Source organism: Carex rostrata, chromosome 25 (genome assembly GCF_964058835.1).
Source record: "Carex rostrata chromosome 25, lpCarRost1.2, whole genome shotgun sequence".
NCBI lineage: Eukaryota > Viridiplantae > Streptophyta > Magnoliopsida > Poales > Cyperaceae > Carex > Carex rostrata.
This window is the reverse complement of record NC_135942.1, coordinates 3,317,822-3,334,390: the sequence shown is the minus strand read 5'-3', so window position 1 is coordinate 3,334,390 and position 16,569 is coordinate 3,317,822. Positions and strand designations below refer to the sequence as shown.

The 16,569-nt window shown below is 33.8% G+C and overlaps 2 protein-coding genes and 1 pseudogene across 2 annotated transcripts; 2 read left to right on the top strand and 1 right to left on the bottom strand.

Annotated features, from left to right (window-relative positions):
• Positions 1 to 434: 434 nt before the first annotated feature.
• LOC144543810 (3'-5' exonuclease domain-containing protein) lies at positions 435 to 4,356 on the top strand. The gene is made up of 8 exons (XM_078292220.1): positions 435 to 929; positions 1,507 to 1,638; positions 1,751 to 1,874; positions 2,050 to 2,312; positions 2,966 to 3,042; positions 3,133 to 3,268; positions 3,436 to 3,639; positions 4,085 to 4,356. The coding sequence occupies exons 1-8, from the start codon at positions 522 to 524 to the stop codon at positions 4,142 to 4,144; spliced, it is 1,404 nt and encodes a 467-aa protein (XP_078148346.1). The 5' UTR covers positions 435 to 521; the 3' UTR covers positions 4,145 to 4,356.
• A 6,381-nt stretch (positions 4,357 to 10,737) lies between these two features.
• On the top strand, positions 10,738 to 14,402 carry NPQ7 (antigen receptor-like protein (DUF565)). Its single transcript, XM_078291972.1, has 2 exons — positions 10,738 to 11,135; positions 11,845 to 14,402. The coding sequence occupies exons 1-2, from the start codon at positions 10,996 to 10,998 to the stop codon at positions 12,299 to 12,301; spliced, it is 597 nt and encodes a 198-aa protein (XP_078148098.1). The 5' UTR covers positions 10,738 to 10,995; the 3' UTR covers positions 12,302 to 14,402.
• On the bottom strand, positions 12,949 to 14,391 carry LOC144543934 (UDP-glycosyltransferase 92A1 pseudogene; annotated as a pseudogene).
• Positions 14,403 to 16,569: the final 2,167 nt, after the last annotated feature.

The following is a 16,569-nucleotide window of genomic DNA, read 5'->3' as shown; positions in this document are numbered from 1 at the left end:
ATTGAATAGACTTTAAACGACTAATTCAAACCGTTCAAATCAATTTACTTTATGAGTGATGCGTTTACATGCAATTTCTTTATATTTTTTAGTTATTTTAGTATCAAATCAAGCCGTATAAATGTTAAAAAATGAATGTATTAAAATTAACTTGAAAACTCATACATTTGACCGCCTGACTTGATACTAAATAAATTCAAACAGTTACAAATTTTACATGTGAATGCACAACTAATGAAGTAAATTGGTTTGAACGATTTTGATTCACCGTTGAAAGTCGATCTAATAGATTTTAAAGTTGATATTATATAGACTAAAATGATATTGATGTTATATTACCCAAACTAATATATCAAAGAGATTCTGATGTGAATCCGGTCCGTGATCTGAAGATCGAACGGTCGAGTCATTCTAAGCAGGAGTCTTCATGGATCCTGTCACAAGGAAAACGAACCCGCTCCAGAAGCATCTCTTTCTTCCTTGTTTCGATTCTCAACCGCCATTAAGCCTTTCCAGTTCCCATGGACTCGGCGCAGAACCACAGCCTGCCTTCTCAAATCCACATCGTGACCTCGTCCACGTGCTCCGAATTCACCCACCTCCAACAGTCCCTCCGCCAATCCACCGTGGTTGGTCTAGACGCCGAGTGGAAACCTCGGCGGTCAAGTCAGCCTAATTCGTCTCCTTTTCCTCCAGTTACGCTACTCCAGATTGCATGTCAATTTGAAGCTCAGCCGTCCGATGGAGGTCCCAAATCCGAGGTTTTCCTGGTGGACCTTTTGAGAGTGCCACTTGGAGAAGTCTATCAGCCGTTAAAGGAGATGTTTGAATCAGAGAGCATACTGAAATTGGGGTTTCGGTTTAAGCAGGATTTGGTTTACTTATCTTATACTTTCTCTACGCAGGGATGCGAGCCTGGTTTTGGTATGGTACTGCTCTCTCTCTCTCTCTCTCTCCACCGATCTATCGATTAAAAAATTAAAAGGCAGAGGCTGCCTAGTGTATTGAATTGATAAAAAAAAAGATTGTTACACACAAAAACAATAATAAACAACTAAAACAGGAAAGTTGGATCAGTACCATCCTTCTAGGGCTCATACCAGTGACCGTACCAGCAGATACTGAGTCATACCTTCAGCCACCATACGCCTCTCTCTCTCTCTCACTAGCTTGCTCGCTCTCGTATTTTTGCTTTTGTCTGGAAATTCAACTCATTAATGCAGCATTTGCTTTATTTGCTAATATCCAATAGCTAATTCACAATGCCTAGTTAATAAATAACTAAGCCGGTTTTTATTAACTTATTGACACGTAATATAACTAAATTACAGTGCTAGATCAGTCTACGCTGACAATTTAGTATATGCCAATTAAACTCTTTGCTCGTGATAAACAAATTAGGCTATTCTAATGCATTGCTCCATATAACATAATCTGAAACTTTGAGAACTAACTTTCTATTACCTTTTTCATCATTATGACTATCTATTGGTTTATTTTGTTTAGGTGGCACCATTCCTTGACATTGCAAACATTTATCATTGTTTGAAGAACCACAATTCAGCAAAAAGCTCTTCCAAAGGTACAAAAAGCTTATCGACAATTTGCGAGGAATTATTGGGTATCTCACTCTCTAAGGTTTTTCTTTTATAACCCATTTTTTTATTGTAATATTGTCTAAGCATGTCTACTTTGTCTAACATGCAAAATAAATTATTAATTACATTATGTTATTATTTTTATCTTTCAGGAATTGCAATGTAGTGATTGGTCAAGCCGACCATTAAGTGAAGAACAGATACAATATGCTGCAGCCGATGCATTTTACTTGCTTGAAATATTTTCAATATTTCAGCAATCAATTTTAAATGAAGGTATTTGTGTTTTTCTATTTTATAATTTAAAAAACCTGAATCATTAGATTCAATTTAATAGAGAAGTAAAAGTATATCTCTTGATTTGGTGGTTTGATCCCTCCAATAATATTCTCCTGGTTGGAAGTACTCAGCCTTGTCTGATAAGAGCTTTTTGTTTCTGTTGATTTTGCAGGGGAATGTGGGCCAAGTGTGTCAGAAGTAGATGATGATCATAGTAACATGATGCAAAGCATCCTTAGTTATTTTGATGATAAAATTGTCCTTAAAGAATCAGACAAAGTACCAAAAAATACAAAGAAAAAGGTGAGGCAAAGACAATGTATAAATGACAATGGAAAAGAGAGAGTGGAGATAAGTACTGAATGGCAGGGCCCTGCACCTTGGGACCCATCTATCGGTGGGGATGGATATCCTAAATTCTTATGTGATGTAATGGTGAGTAATATTCTTTTGTTCTTTATTTGGAGACAGCAACATTAAATATTTGGCTATTTGCCTGTAACCCATAATTCTCATGTGTGGTTTTAGGTACAATGAATTTTGTGTCTTTGCAAATAACACTTTACAATAGGGAGCAGGGATAAGCTGTGCAAGATAAGATAAGATCAAACAAATTATCCCCAACTTTTATATAACCTCAGCCAAATCAATTCATAACTAGTGTTTATAAACATGGAAATTGCTAAATTGGTCCTAGCTATGCATCATTAGATTGTACATGAATGGACATTTAGCTCATTTTTCCTCTAATGCAGTCCAATTTGTGCTTGGGAGAAAAGGTTTTTTTACAGATATTACTATAGTTATATAATAAATATAAATTTGGGTTCTATAACTTTCCCAACTGATGGGTTTTTATATTGCATATTTAATATTTATTGGATGTCTTTTGAGCAAAAAAGCTCGTTTTCATTTATAGGTCCGAAGGTTGATATATATTGACTATTATTAGGTTGCAAGGTCTAAAAGAGAATCTCTTGTACCTAATTCTATCATATTTGGCAACCTTACCCAGATGAAAATCACAAGAAAACATAAATCAAAATGAGAAGAATGACATATCCGAATACTCACTTCCTTTTCTTTAGATAGAAGGGTTAGCAAAACATTTGAGGTGTGTGGGGATCGATGCGGCCTTGCCATCGTCGAAGAAACCTGATCCAAGGTATTCTCATTTCTAAAATAATTTTGTGATTCATTTTTGTTACCTTTATCATATAGTATCATTACATTATTTTCTTTCTACTGTTTATAGGGAATTATTGAACCAAGCATACAAGGAGAAAAGAGTACTTTTGACTAGGGACATTAAGCTATTAAGATATCAATATTTGGCTGAAAACCAAGTTTATAAAGTGAAGAGCTTGTTGAAAAATGATCAATTACTCGAGGTAAACACATTCTGAAATGTGAAACAATTAATGCATGAGCACATGCACTTTTCTAATACACTCCAAACCCTCCCCTGCTTATAAAAAGAAAAAAAAAAGTGTTTTGGTTGGGGTAAACAGCGCTTCCATCAATTGAGTCTTTTTTAACTTGCGAGATGTTTTAACAGGTCATAGAGACATTCAAACTGAGTATATCAGAGGATAAGCTCATGTCAAGATGTACAAAATGCAATGGTAGTTTCATACAGAAACCACTAACTATAGAAGAGGCTGTAGAAGCTTCTAAAGGGTTCCAGATTATTCCATCTTGCCTCTTTGACAAGAATTTAGAATTTTGGAAATGCACCAGTTGCCACCAGCTTTATTGGGAGGTAATTATTTAAGATTTTTGAGTTGCTTATTGTTTCCCTCACTAATTTTTTTATATAAATTTGGTTAATAAATCATCAGTTGGATGATGTTCCAGTGAAACCCTCTTTTGTATTAATGTTTCAAAATTGAAAATTCAGTTGATGATTTTGAATTATCGCTCTTAATTTTCTTCACAAGAGGTGTATTTGTATAAATAAATTGAACTATGAGATTTATTATAGTTTTTTCATCTTTGGTCTCTTTGTCTGTTTAAAACGGATGGAAAATTTATAAAATTCTGTCTGATTTGGTTTTTGCAAGTATTAAAGCAAAAGAAAGATTGACAATTTGTGGTGCTGGAATCATCCTACCCAACTATATTCTTTGTAAATGTTCATTAACAAGAGAAACTATATAATGTTAATTTTGCTCATGTTGATTCTTATTGTTACTTATTTTTAATAGGGTACTCAATATCGTCATGCTGTTGATAAGTTTGTGTCAATTTGCAAGCTCAAAGATTGAGAAGGAGAATCTCTCAGCTAGCTGCCACAAATTCTTCTCCCTATCATTTACAATTTGATATTTCTTTTCCTTGTGATGTTTCTTGTTCTTGATAAATGATCATTGCCTCTCCATATTTTTGTCATTGAGCTTCCCCTTCTGAATCCAGTGCCTTCAACTTTACCTGTGTATGTATGACAATTCGAGTGCACTTTGTTTATATATTATATAAAATTTAAATACAAAGTCTTTGCCCTGAAATATTCTGCCTCGACAAGCAAATTAAAATGAACTAGGAAAAAAAAGTTTGCCCTTCAACAGAACAGGAGTGACAAATTGTTTTCATCTATCATCAGATTTGGCGAAACAAATGATTAAGCGTTCTCCATTATTAAAATATAACGTTGCTCTTTAGGGTCATTAATTGTTGGATGTTAAGTGAGCAATTGCGGATCAAGCATGTACGGATCATGAAGTGAATCGAACGGTTCTGAGCAGGCATCTGATGCGATCTCGGACTGATCTGAACTCTTTTATTTATTGTAACTTTTTTTTATGTCTTTAATTTATTATCGACTTTGAATTCGGATCCTGCATTGCACACCTTTATTGTTCTTTAAAATGTGGAACATTACCTATATCTGCATCGTTCGATCTCAACGCGTGCTGATCTCAGCCCTCCATCTATGGTTTTTAGATCTTTCGTCACTTGCAGTTGATATTATCTTTACTCGAGGGCAAAGTTCTTTCGTCAACAATTTTTTTCGTCTCCTTCCTGCTATTTCTCTCTCTACGGTCTACATCTCAAATCAATGTGAGATTCTTCTCAAGTAAGTTTTAAATACGATAGACTCATGCAACTATTTTTACATAAATAGATACAAATTTCATCTACTTTGTACTATATAATAAAAATTTACTTGTCATTTCTATCTCGACAAAAATAACAATCTCAACATATGAATTAAGCAGGCTTGTAAGCAAATTTAGAAAATAAGAATTCTCGAAACAATGAAAATTAAAATAATCACTGGATTAATAAAGCAGTTAATAGAAATTATTAATATATTATTATTATTAATATTAATATTATTATTATTATTATTATTATTATTATTATTATTATTATTATTATTATTATTATTATTATTATTATTATTATTATTATTATTATTATTATTATTATTATTATTATTATTATTATTATACAATCAAAGGAGTTATTGGATTGTACATCACTGGATTGATTTGATAAACAGTTAATAAAAATAAAATAAAAAATTTAGTAAATAAAATATATTTTAGACACGAAAAATAAGAAAAACAAATACTTGCTCAACATTACGAGCAATTACTTTTTAAAGCCAAACAAAAAAGACGTGTTGTACAGAAGTATATATAGAATATTATCGAACACCTTTCCAAATGATATTAAATTAAAAAAATATATGATTTTAATACTGAAAGAACCGTAGAGTTTGAATCCAAAATTTTACATTTTTGCTTTTCAAAACAAAGCAAAAATAAAATAAATAAGGCATAATTGTACATAAATTCGGATGAGACATGACCGAATATAGCAAAAATAATTATAATAATATCAGATACAGAATATTTTTTTACTGTACAATATAAAAAAGTTTGTGGGGGATTGCTAAGTATGCATGTCGCATACTTCTTAACCCCCTTATTCGTATTCAACTAAAGCCCCCTTGTGCCTCCAGTATCTGAAATGTGATCGTGTAGTACAGGACCACACTTAACCAAATCCAAATGTTATATTTAAATAAATATTTTAGTTTTTACCTTAGCTTGTGGGACCAATACACCGAAATCAACCAATTTGGATACGATCGCGTAATGACTTATGACTATGAGGAGGCTTTTGCTGTTTCTTGTTCTTGATAAATGATTAAATTCTCATTGCTGGCGTCTTCATGTCATTGAGCTTCCCCTTCTGCATCCAGTGCCTTCAACTTTACCTGTGTGTGTATGACATATGAGGAGGGTTCAAATGCCTCAATTTTTTGTGTCTCCATCATGTCTCTATTTTTTAAAACTTTAATAATTTAAAATTTAAAAGTTAAAAGTTAAAATAAAACCGTTGGATATGATCTACATCATTTTATCTATGCATGTGTAAAAAATTATGACATTTCAATTTTATTTGGATTGTCATCACGAGCTTGTAAAAAACGTACTAATGTGGATAATTTATAGACGTTGATTTTTTAATTTATTGATTCACAAAAAAAAAAAAAAATTAAAATGTGATAATTTTTTATGAGCATATAGAGAAAATAACATAGATCACATCTAACAGTTTTATTTTAACTTTTAAGTTTTAAATTTTGAATTATTAAAGTTTTAAAAATAAGAGGCATGATGGAGGCACAAAAAATGAATACATTTGAACCCTCCTCTTAAAAATATATGTTTGAAATCTGACCTTGTACAAGTATCATCTCAATAATTAAAATAAATAATTAAGGACTAAATTCTTATTTCTTTAAATAAAATAATCTGTACTCAAAGGAACTTGAAAGGAGAAATATTTGCGGGAAACGATCTTACTGAGAATAGACCTCGTAATTTAGACAATGCAGGTATTCTGCTAACAGTGATACAATTACAGTCGATTAAACTGAATTGCCCATATTTTGGAAAAATCATTAAGTCATTTTTAGGATAAAAAAAAGTTGTACTAATGAATTTCAGAAATTGTATATAGTCATTGCTTCTCACGTAATGCCAGATATGTATGCCATGCAAAGATAAACAGCTACTAACTTATAGCAAACAAGCACCCAAATGAACAATGTGTGCCATTTTTAGAAGTTATGTTTTTTTTTTTATATATATATGACATCACATGTATATAAACATATATATTCGGAAAACATATTCCGATAAACCAACAAGTAGCATGTATTAATTACATGTATAATGTCTACTTACATGGAGATTAGCTAAGTACTTAGAGTTCTAATCCACAACTATGGGGTATTGCTTCTATGCTCATTGAATGCATAAAACAAACCTAGCTAGTATCGATTTCAGAAATTGGTTATAAAATTTTATGGTAAATAAATTCATATGACATGTCAAGGTTTTATATCTTGCTAGACCATGAATAATTTCTGTTGACATATATAACTCTATTGCTATATAAATATTATTACACGTTTTCATTCTATTATAGAAAAAAAAAACTAAGAGAATAAAAAAGATGGCCAAATCAACACGAAACTTCAACCCTAATTACAATGTAAACTACAATGAAGAAACAGTTCAATATTAATTAAAAGATATCCATAACGCAGTAAAGAACAAACCAGATTTCCCACAGAATAAGCAGTTTAGCAACTAATAGGAATCAACTAACAAAAAAACTCTTAAAAGTTTGGTGTCCTACCACGGGTTTGGGGTCAGCCAAACTGGAGGAGCTACCAAAGGGTGGAAAATTTCAGCGGGGTAATAAGTAATCGTTTTGGTTACACAGTCAAAGACACCAAGGTCACCGCACCCAAACTTAGCGGAATATCTTCAATCTCCAAGACTCCAAAGCTTAGCTGAATATGGTTAGCAATTAAATTGTTTAGTGGAATTTATCTCAACATATGAGAACATATGGTGGGATGAATTGGCCTAAAGCTTAGACGAACAATTCTGAGAGAGAGAGGTTTCTCAAAATATAATCTGAGAGAGAGAGAGGAAGGAAAGTCGGTTTTTATTTATGGAATGGCATGACACCTTTATTTAAGGCAAGAGATTAAGACATAATCCATAAATATATAGTCTATTTTTGTTTGAATAATTATATAAATTCCTCCACTCCCATCTCCCGTCATTCCCCACCTCTTAAACAGATTTTAGAGGTGAATTTTTGTTTTTTCAATGTCATCCACATTTTTCACGGTCTATAAAAATTTTTGTCAATCTAAAACCACGAACGTATTCTACGCAATTTTATCTTTCAAATGAGATCCATAATAACATACTTTCGGACTCATCGTCACACAAAGATTTATATCTCATCGTGCAAGTATTTATATCTATACTTGTAAGTATTTATTTCCAATCGTAGATTCCGCATCTCCCCATCATCCCCCCAATCTCTTAAACCGATTTTAACTTCCATATACTAACTTAACTAACTAATTTAATTAAATTTATTCAAAACACTGTGATCTTCCAAGTTTGATTAAATTCATAGATATAAATATTTGAAAGATAATAAATTAATACTTGCAAACTAAGATATTAATAAGTTCCAACTTTATAATGTTCATTAATCAGAGAAACTTTATAATGTTCCATTTTCTCATGTTGATTTTTGTTGTTACTTATTTTTAACAGGGTGCTAAATATGGTCATGCTGTTGATATGATAAGTTTGTGTCAATTTTCAAGCTCAAAGATTGAGAAGGAGAATCTATCAGCCAGCTGCCACAAATTCTTCTCCCTATCATTTACAATTTGATATCTTATTTATTATTATTATTATTATTATTATTATTATTATTATTATTATTATTATTATTATTATTATTTTATTTATTTTGCTTTTGCTGTTTCTTGTTCTTGATAAATGATTAAATTCTCATTGCTTGCGTATTCATGTCATTGAGCTTCCCTTTCTGAATCCAGTGCCTTCAACTTCACCTGTGTATGTCTGACAATTCGAGTGCACTTCGTTGATATATTATATGAAATTTAAATACAAAGTCTTTTGCTCAGAAATATTACGCCTCAACAGACAAATTAAAATGAACTAAATAAAGATTTAATGCTATGTATAACATGACAGGAAAAAAAAAAGGGATCGCCATTCAAAGTCAATGAATGTGAGGTTCTGTTCAAGTAAAGTGCAAATGCAAATGACTCATCCAACCATTTTTTTCATAATAAGATAAATTTTTCATCCATTTCGTACTATATAATATAAATGGAAGCAGCTAACAGTCTCCGACTCTCAGTTCTCCGAAAATCTCCGAACTTTTTACACTAACTCTATAAACAAGTTCATTAAATTCTGTAATACTATGAAAACAATCATATAAACAAGTTTAATGGATGTTCTGCAGATGAAACCGCGTGGTCCCAGATGAAAACGCGTGAAAATTGTTAAAAACGCGTAACAGCTGTTGGAGACCACCTTTTGTGAACATACACATATTATCCTGTGAACGTATATATTATACTTAAAATTATGGCAGTTGAAAACTCGTCAGCACTAAACTAAAAAGAAAAGGTTTTTATACAAATTTACTTGCATTTTCTATATATAAATTTTCTCAATATAAATTTACTTGCATTTTCTATATCGAAAAAAAATAACAGTTTCAACAGATAGATTGAGCAAGCTTGTAAGTAAATTTAGTAAATAAGAACTTTGGAAACAATGAATGTCGCATATAACATTCAATTCGCCGTCTTACAAGGCAGTATGAGGATTCATCTAAACCTCGCTACAGTATACGTTATGTGATCGTCTAGTACACGACCACAATTACCGAAAATCCAAATCTTATATTTAAGGGGAAATTGGTCCCATGCCACTCTAAAATGGTGAATTTAGAAAAATGTCACTCCAAAATTTTCCTTTTGCTAAATGCCACTCCAAATCACATTTATTAAGAAAATTGCCACAAATACCATATTAATGTATAATTTTAAATAAACAATTTACAGTATAAGTGAACTGACGAAAATAGCCTTAATCTTCAAAATTTCTTTTTCTCTTCTAACACAAATTATTTGGTAAATGAATACAGTGGGTTGAATGAACGGTGAATTTCTATTAATTCTGGTAAATGAATACAGTGGGTTGCCTAAGCCAATTGAAAAAAAAAAAAACATAATAAAATTTCAAACAGTTGGCAAATGATTTCATAATCAGAAACCATAGACTAATTCTATATATATAGGCGAAATCTATAGAACTGGAATTAATCTGATCGGTCGGCTTTGGATTTCTCAAACACATCTCGGCTCATCAACTCGCTTCTACATCAGCTTTTATTACTGAGATGGCCCAACAGATCCTTCTCCCTTCAGTCCAGCCTCGCTTCCAGTGCGATCTCTACAGTAGCCTTCATTTCTGCTGCGCGGGTCCCTCTCTTCAACCTCAGAATGCTTCAACGGCTCCAGTTTCCTTTTACTTCCCGGACCCCAGTTTCTCTTCAACCTCACCACTGTGACTGGGAGACAAAGAAACAAAGAGGAGACATTTCTGATCGGACCATTAAGGAAAGGAAAGGATTAGGGACTGAGGGTATTTTTGGATTATACGAAAATACTCAACATATTATGTTTATTTTTTATTACAAATGTATAATAATATGGTATTTGTGGCAATTTTCTTAATAAATGCGATTTGGAGTGGCATTTAGCAAAAGAAAAATTTTAGAGTGATATTTTTCTAAATTCACAATTTTAGAGTGGCACGGAACCAATTTCCCCAATATTTAAATAAATATTTTAGTTTTTACCTTACCATGTGGGACAAATTAACTGAAGTCAACCAATTCGGATACGATCGCGTTATCAGTTAATGACTTATGAGGAGCTTCAATCGCGCGTGCGCGTGGAGACAGCCAGGGATTGGTCGCTTCGAAGCCTTCTCTCCCTCGCCGTCCACTGGACCCACTCTCTCTAAACCTGTCTTCTCTTTAAGCCTCTGCCTTCTCTCTCTCTCTCTCTCGCGCCGTCCAAGCCTCTCCCTTCCCTTCCCGCGCCGTTTGCCCGTTCCCTCTAAGCCCCTGCTCCTTGAAAAAGAAACGAAAAGAGCGAAATTGAAAGTTGAAAACCAAACTCTCTTTCCAGTGAAAAAGGAAATAGAGAGAAATTGAAAGTGGAAAAGACGGTCCAATGATCGGGAGCATGAGCACAAGCACGAAACAGCAGATTGCGCCATGGATGGACGGCGATTGCGGAGGCCGGCGCTGCAGGCTCCGCACCAGACCTCGCGCTGAGGTTCGCGCGGGCTTCAGACCTTTCACCCGATTAAGGTCAGATTCTAACCTGAGCGAAAGAGATGGGATCTGTTACGAGTACATTTTCAAGAGGGAGTTAATTTCTGGTTTTGTACTTCGTGTTAGTTCCTCGAATTATGGCAAAGGGAAGTGTACTATTTTAATCCGAGTTGCAAAATAGGTGATTTAATTCTGGTTTTACCTTAGCATGTGCCTTTCAATAAATTGATTTGGGCGAAACTTAGACAAAATGACATATAAAGGGAGTAACTTTTGTATTTGTTCTCTGTCTGGAGTTAAGCTAATTGCATGTGTTTTAAATTACACCTTTTACCTGATCTTCCATTTATGTTCTCTACCTGAGGATGGGAATACCAGCTGGTACATTTTATTATCAGATTTCACTGCTGCCATACTGTACCAGCTACAACGGTGAAAATTGGTACTGCCTCTATGGTTAGATTCCAATATGCCATTACCAATCAAATTATAGGTTTTTTGTTATTTTAGTTCAACTAAGAGGCCTAAAAACAAACATTATCCCAAATTACAACATTAGAAAATGGATACTGTACTCTTTGTTATACACCATAAGTTGTTGTGTTCAATGATAATTTATTTTGAACCTCAACCAGCTGGTAGTAGTTTGGCGAAAAATAATACTTATCGTAGGCTCTAGCTCAATATTCAGAGAAATTAAAATTGATAATTTACGAGAGTGATTTTGTTTTTCCAATTTGTATAGATATCAGACAAGAGGCTACAAATGGAGACCAGCATTTGCATTGAATGCTGATTCATCTCCCAACACAAACCCTAATCTAAGCCCCAATGGAGGTGACGACAACTCACCTCTTGGCACAACCCGACTGGGTACACTTGTCAGAGAAGCTGCAACCCAACTCCTTAACAAACTCAACTCCGCACGAAAAAATTTTCCGATGAAAATATTTCTCCTCCTCCTAGGGTTTTACACAGCCAATGCTCTAGCAACCATTTTAGGTCAAACTGGAGACTGGGATGTTCTGGTGGCTGGTATGGTTGTGGCGTCCATAGAAGGCATTGGCATGCTGATGTATGGAAAACCAGTAGACGCGAAAATGGTAGGAGGAAGGTTACAGAAGTTGGTTGTTATGGTAAATTTTTGGAAAGCCGGGGTCTGTTTGGGGCTTTTTGTAGATGCTTTTAAATTGGGAAGCTGAGAAATGTTAATTCAAATATAACAATGTAGCTTCCATTCTTTGATTAAGTAGGCAACAGCTCAACTAGGTATGTCGTCCATTTTTGATATCTGTGCCATTTAAAAAAAAAACAGTGTTGATGCTAACAAAGGGCATTTTTCAAATTTGATGCCACATGATTAATTTTTTTTTTCAATGCTAGAGATAAAAATAAAATTAATGTATTTCGATTGAATGAATGCATTTCAAACACGGCGCCATAACAATTACAAGCTTTCTAATTGCATATGTTTGTTTTGTCATTTTGAATAATGTGATCTACTAAATGATTTCTGCAATGAAATCAGTGTCTACGTACCTTTTTTCTTTAAATAAAGAAGGGTTTGATCTAAAATTAAAGTTTCCAAGTTGTGTGGAAGCGATCTTTTATATCTAACAACCTTCAAAGAAACATGAAAGTAGCAAGTTCAAATTAATAACAGCACAAATGAAACTCCTATTAATGCTAAAATAAATAGAAGGCCTGGCGCCTCAGCCAGTCACCCTTAGATCAGTCTCTGATAAGCAGCAGCACAAGTACCAGTAAAACAATAACAACAACAACAACAATTACCAGTAAAACAACAACAACTCATACTACAAGGACAGTTACTACTACATAAACTAGCTCATTGGTTTCCAGCTGCCGTATTGATCGATTGCACAAACTGTAGCAAGTTCTCCATGGAAGAGCCTCCTTCCTCATCCCATGCCTTGTTCATCGCATCTCTATACTCCTTGACTCGCCTCCTGATTTCCATCCCCTTCAAATCAGGCCCCATCACCAAATGCACCACCTCCTCCACCTTCACCTTTGTCGGTCTCGAGCTTTCCGTCATGCCTCTTGCGAGTTCAACACCCAAACCCGACTCTATCAACATCATTGAATTAAAAATTTGATCTGCGTTGAGTGGCCAAGCGATGATCGGTACTCCATTGCTCATGCTCTCAAGTATTGAGTTCCATCCGCAGTGGCTGAGGAATGCTCCGGTCGATCTGTGGCCGAGAATTTTTAACTGTGGGGCCCACCCATGAACGAGTAGCCCTATGTGTTTTTGCTTGATCCTGTCCTTGAAGCCATGGGGTAACCATTCATCTCTGAACCCGCCCCTCTGATCAGATCCAATTGGAGGCCTGATGACCCAAATAAAAGAGCAACCGCTGCCCTCGAGACCTTGTGCTAAATGCATCATCTGTTCCTGTTGAATTGTGTTCTGAGACCCAAAAGAGATGTAAAGCACTGATTCTGGTGGTTGTGAGTCTAGAAATGTCATGATTGCAGTGTCATCTTCAGATTTTGAAGAAGATGGTTGATTGGCCGGAGCTAGTGGTGGACCGATAGGCCAGATTGGAAATTTGAGGGTTTTTCTAAGCATACCTAGACCAAGTGGTTCAAACTCTTCAACAGTATTTACCACCATTGCATCGGTCTTGTGTAAAAACATGATCTGTCTCTTTACAAATTGAGACCATTCATCTGTACCGTCTGCTTCTAGTAAATACTTTGTCAGTTGCGATCGGTCCATTACCACCTCTGGATATTCTGGCAGGGAGAATGAATTGCTCTCTGTCAGAGTATGAGGAAGGTTATACCACAGAGAGAAGAACACTGCCCCTCCAAATGCACCCATGGTGAGAAAGGTAGTATGAAAGACTTTGTATTTGCGTGCTACTTCAACCGTCCAACCGAGGAAAAAGTCGGTCACGATGCACAAGGGAGTATGGTTTGATGCATTTGAAACAAGACTAGAAATGAAATCATCAAAAGCACCGTAGAGTGTTTCGGTAGCTTTAAATAAGGTGATGAATTGAGGTACGGGGAGCTCAGCGAGGGATTCGGCACTGGCTGGAAGGCCATGATCAGCAGGGTAAAAAGGGAGGGAATGGAACTGGAGACGCGAATCGGGAGGAAGGGAGGATCGGCTTTGATTTGTGTTACGAGGGGTTGAGACGATAGTTATGGTCAAGCTAGGCCAATAATGGTGGAGTCGAGTTGCGAGGGAGAGAAAAGGGGAGTTGTGGCCTTGGGCTGGAAAAATGAAGATAATTACATGAGCTTGTGGTTTTTCCATGGAGGAGACAAGGCACACAGTCTAACTCCGTGATTGAAATGAGCCCATTTAACAGTTGAAAGCATTTTTTATTTTTCCTTAAAACTTTTTCTAATGGGTAGGTCAGTAGGTGTGCTTCTTGAAAGTGAAATGCAAATATTTTTTCATTGGTAGGAGTGTAGGGCAAGCCATTCAGCTGGAATTTTTTTTATAAACCATAATTAATTAAAGAGAAGGGTTAAAATGCACCTTTCTGCTTCTAACGTGCACTCTCATCTCATATCTTTATTTTTAAAGTTCAAATAGTCGATTCGAACCTTCCAATGTGTTCTTCATATTAAAATGTGCTTGGAGACCAAATTTTACATTTTTTGGAAATTTTTTACTATTTTTTCAGAATTTTTGAAAATAGCCACTTTGCTGAATTTTTTTATTATTGTTTAGTTTAATCAAAAATTCTAAAAAAAATAGTAAAAAATTTCAAAAAAATGTAAAATTTGGTCTCCAAGCACATTTTAATATGAAGAACACGTTGGAAGATTCGAATCAACTATTTGAACTTTGAAAATGAAGATATGAGGAGAGGGTGCACGTTAGGAGCAGAAAAGGGGAGGATGCATTTTAACCCTCCTCTTAATTAAATCAAATTTACAAAATCAATATAATTATTTTATTTTATTTTTTGAAAAACAATAAGGACCGAACGGCCCATTCGGTCTCACTGATTTTTTCACCTTTCCACACTTTCTCATGCAGCTGATGATGTAAGAACAGGATTTGGTTGCATCCAAGTTCCAATTTTGGGTGGTTGAAAAGAACCAGGTTTATTTGATCTGTTCTTGAGGAGAAGAAAAGACAAAAAGTGTTGTTGTGGGTCCATCGTATTTGGACCCTCTTTGAGGAACTATTGTTGGTACCGGTAGTCTATATTTTAGTTCATACACCAAACTACAAGATAATAACTAAACTTGAATTATGCTATTATATTCATTTAACTTCATGCTTCTGTTAAATCTAAAATATTTCTCATTTTAATGAATATTCAAAAAATTATTATATATATAAACGAAAATTCCACTGTAACATTAATTTATAAACATAAATATCTAAGGTGCAAAATTTTTCAAATAAACTTAAACATGGACTTAAAAGCTAATGAATTATGCTCCAAAATGAATTATATATTACATAAATTAATGAAAATTAATGTAACTTAAACATTGACTTAAAAAAAACTTTAAACATAATATTTTATCTCATAAAATAAAATAGTTATACAAATAGTCTCTAAAGTATTATTCATTTATCATTTTAATCTTTGAAATTTCAAATATATAATTTTGATTATTCTAAGTATCACGCATTAATATTCTGAACATTTTTAGTTATTAAAGTAATATTTTGTCTCTTTAATTTTTTTATTTTAATTTAAATAATTATAAACTATAAAAAAACAATCATATATATAAATTATATTATGTGGCTTCGTTTAAATTACTAATCAATTAGATTTTACAAGCACCAAAAGAAGAAACCTCTTACCCCAATTATTAAATGCATACCAGGACTATAGGATAAACTACTAAAATTATATCCATTCACAAGACCGAAATGGCCATTTGGTTTAGACTCAAAATTGTGTTATTCGGATCTTCTGTGGTGGCGTTAAGAAAAACTGAAAAAAATGGTGAGACCAAATGGCCCATTCGGTCTGAGGAAAAGGCAATTCTGGAGACCGAATGGGCCGTTCGGTCCTTATGATTTTTCAAAAAAAAAAAGCAATCATATTGGTTTCGTAAATTTGATTTAATTATTTATGATTTATAAATAAAAATTCAGCTGTCAGTGGGTTTTTTTTTTGTTAAGTATATGAGACAATGCTATGTGTGGTTAAGGATTTTTTTTTATTTTTTATAAACCGTTATTAAAAATTTAATAAGAAAACAACATCAGTGCGCTTTTTTTTTTTTTTGACAAAATTATCAATACCGAATTTTGATTTGGGTACATTTTAGGACGTGTCGAAATTAAGATTCGGTACACCCTTGCTACATCTATATATAATACTAGTATCGTGCCCGTGCGTTGCAACGGGATCACATTATAATCAATAATTATTCAAAAATTAAGAGACATACTATTAGAGAATTTATATAATTCTGTATTTTAATTATTTTGAACCATGATCTCGAATAATAA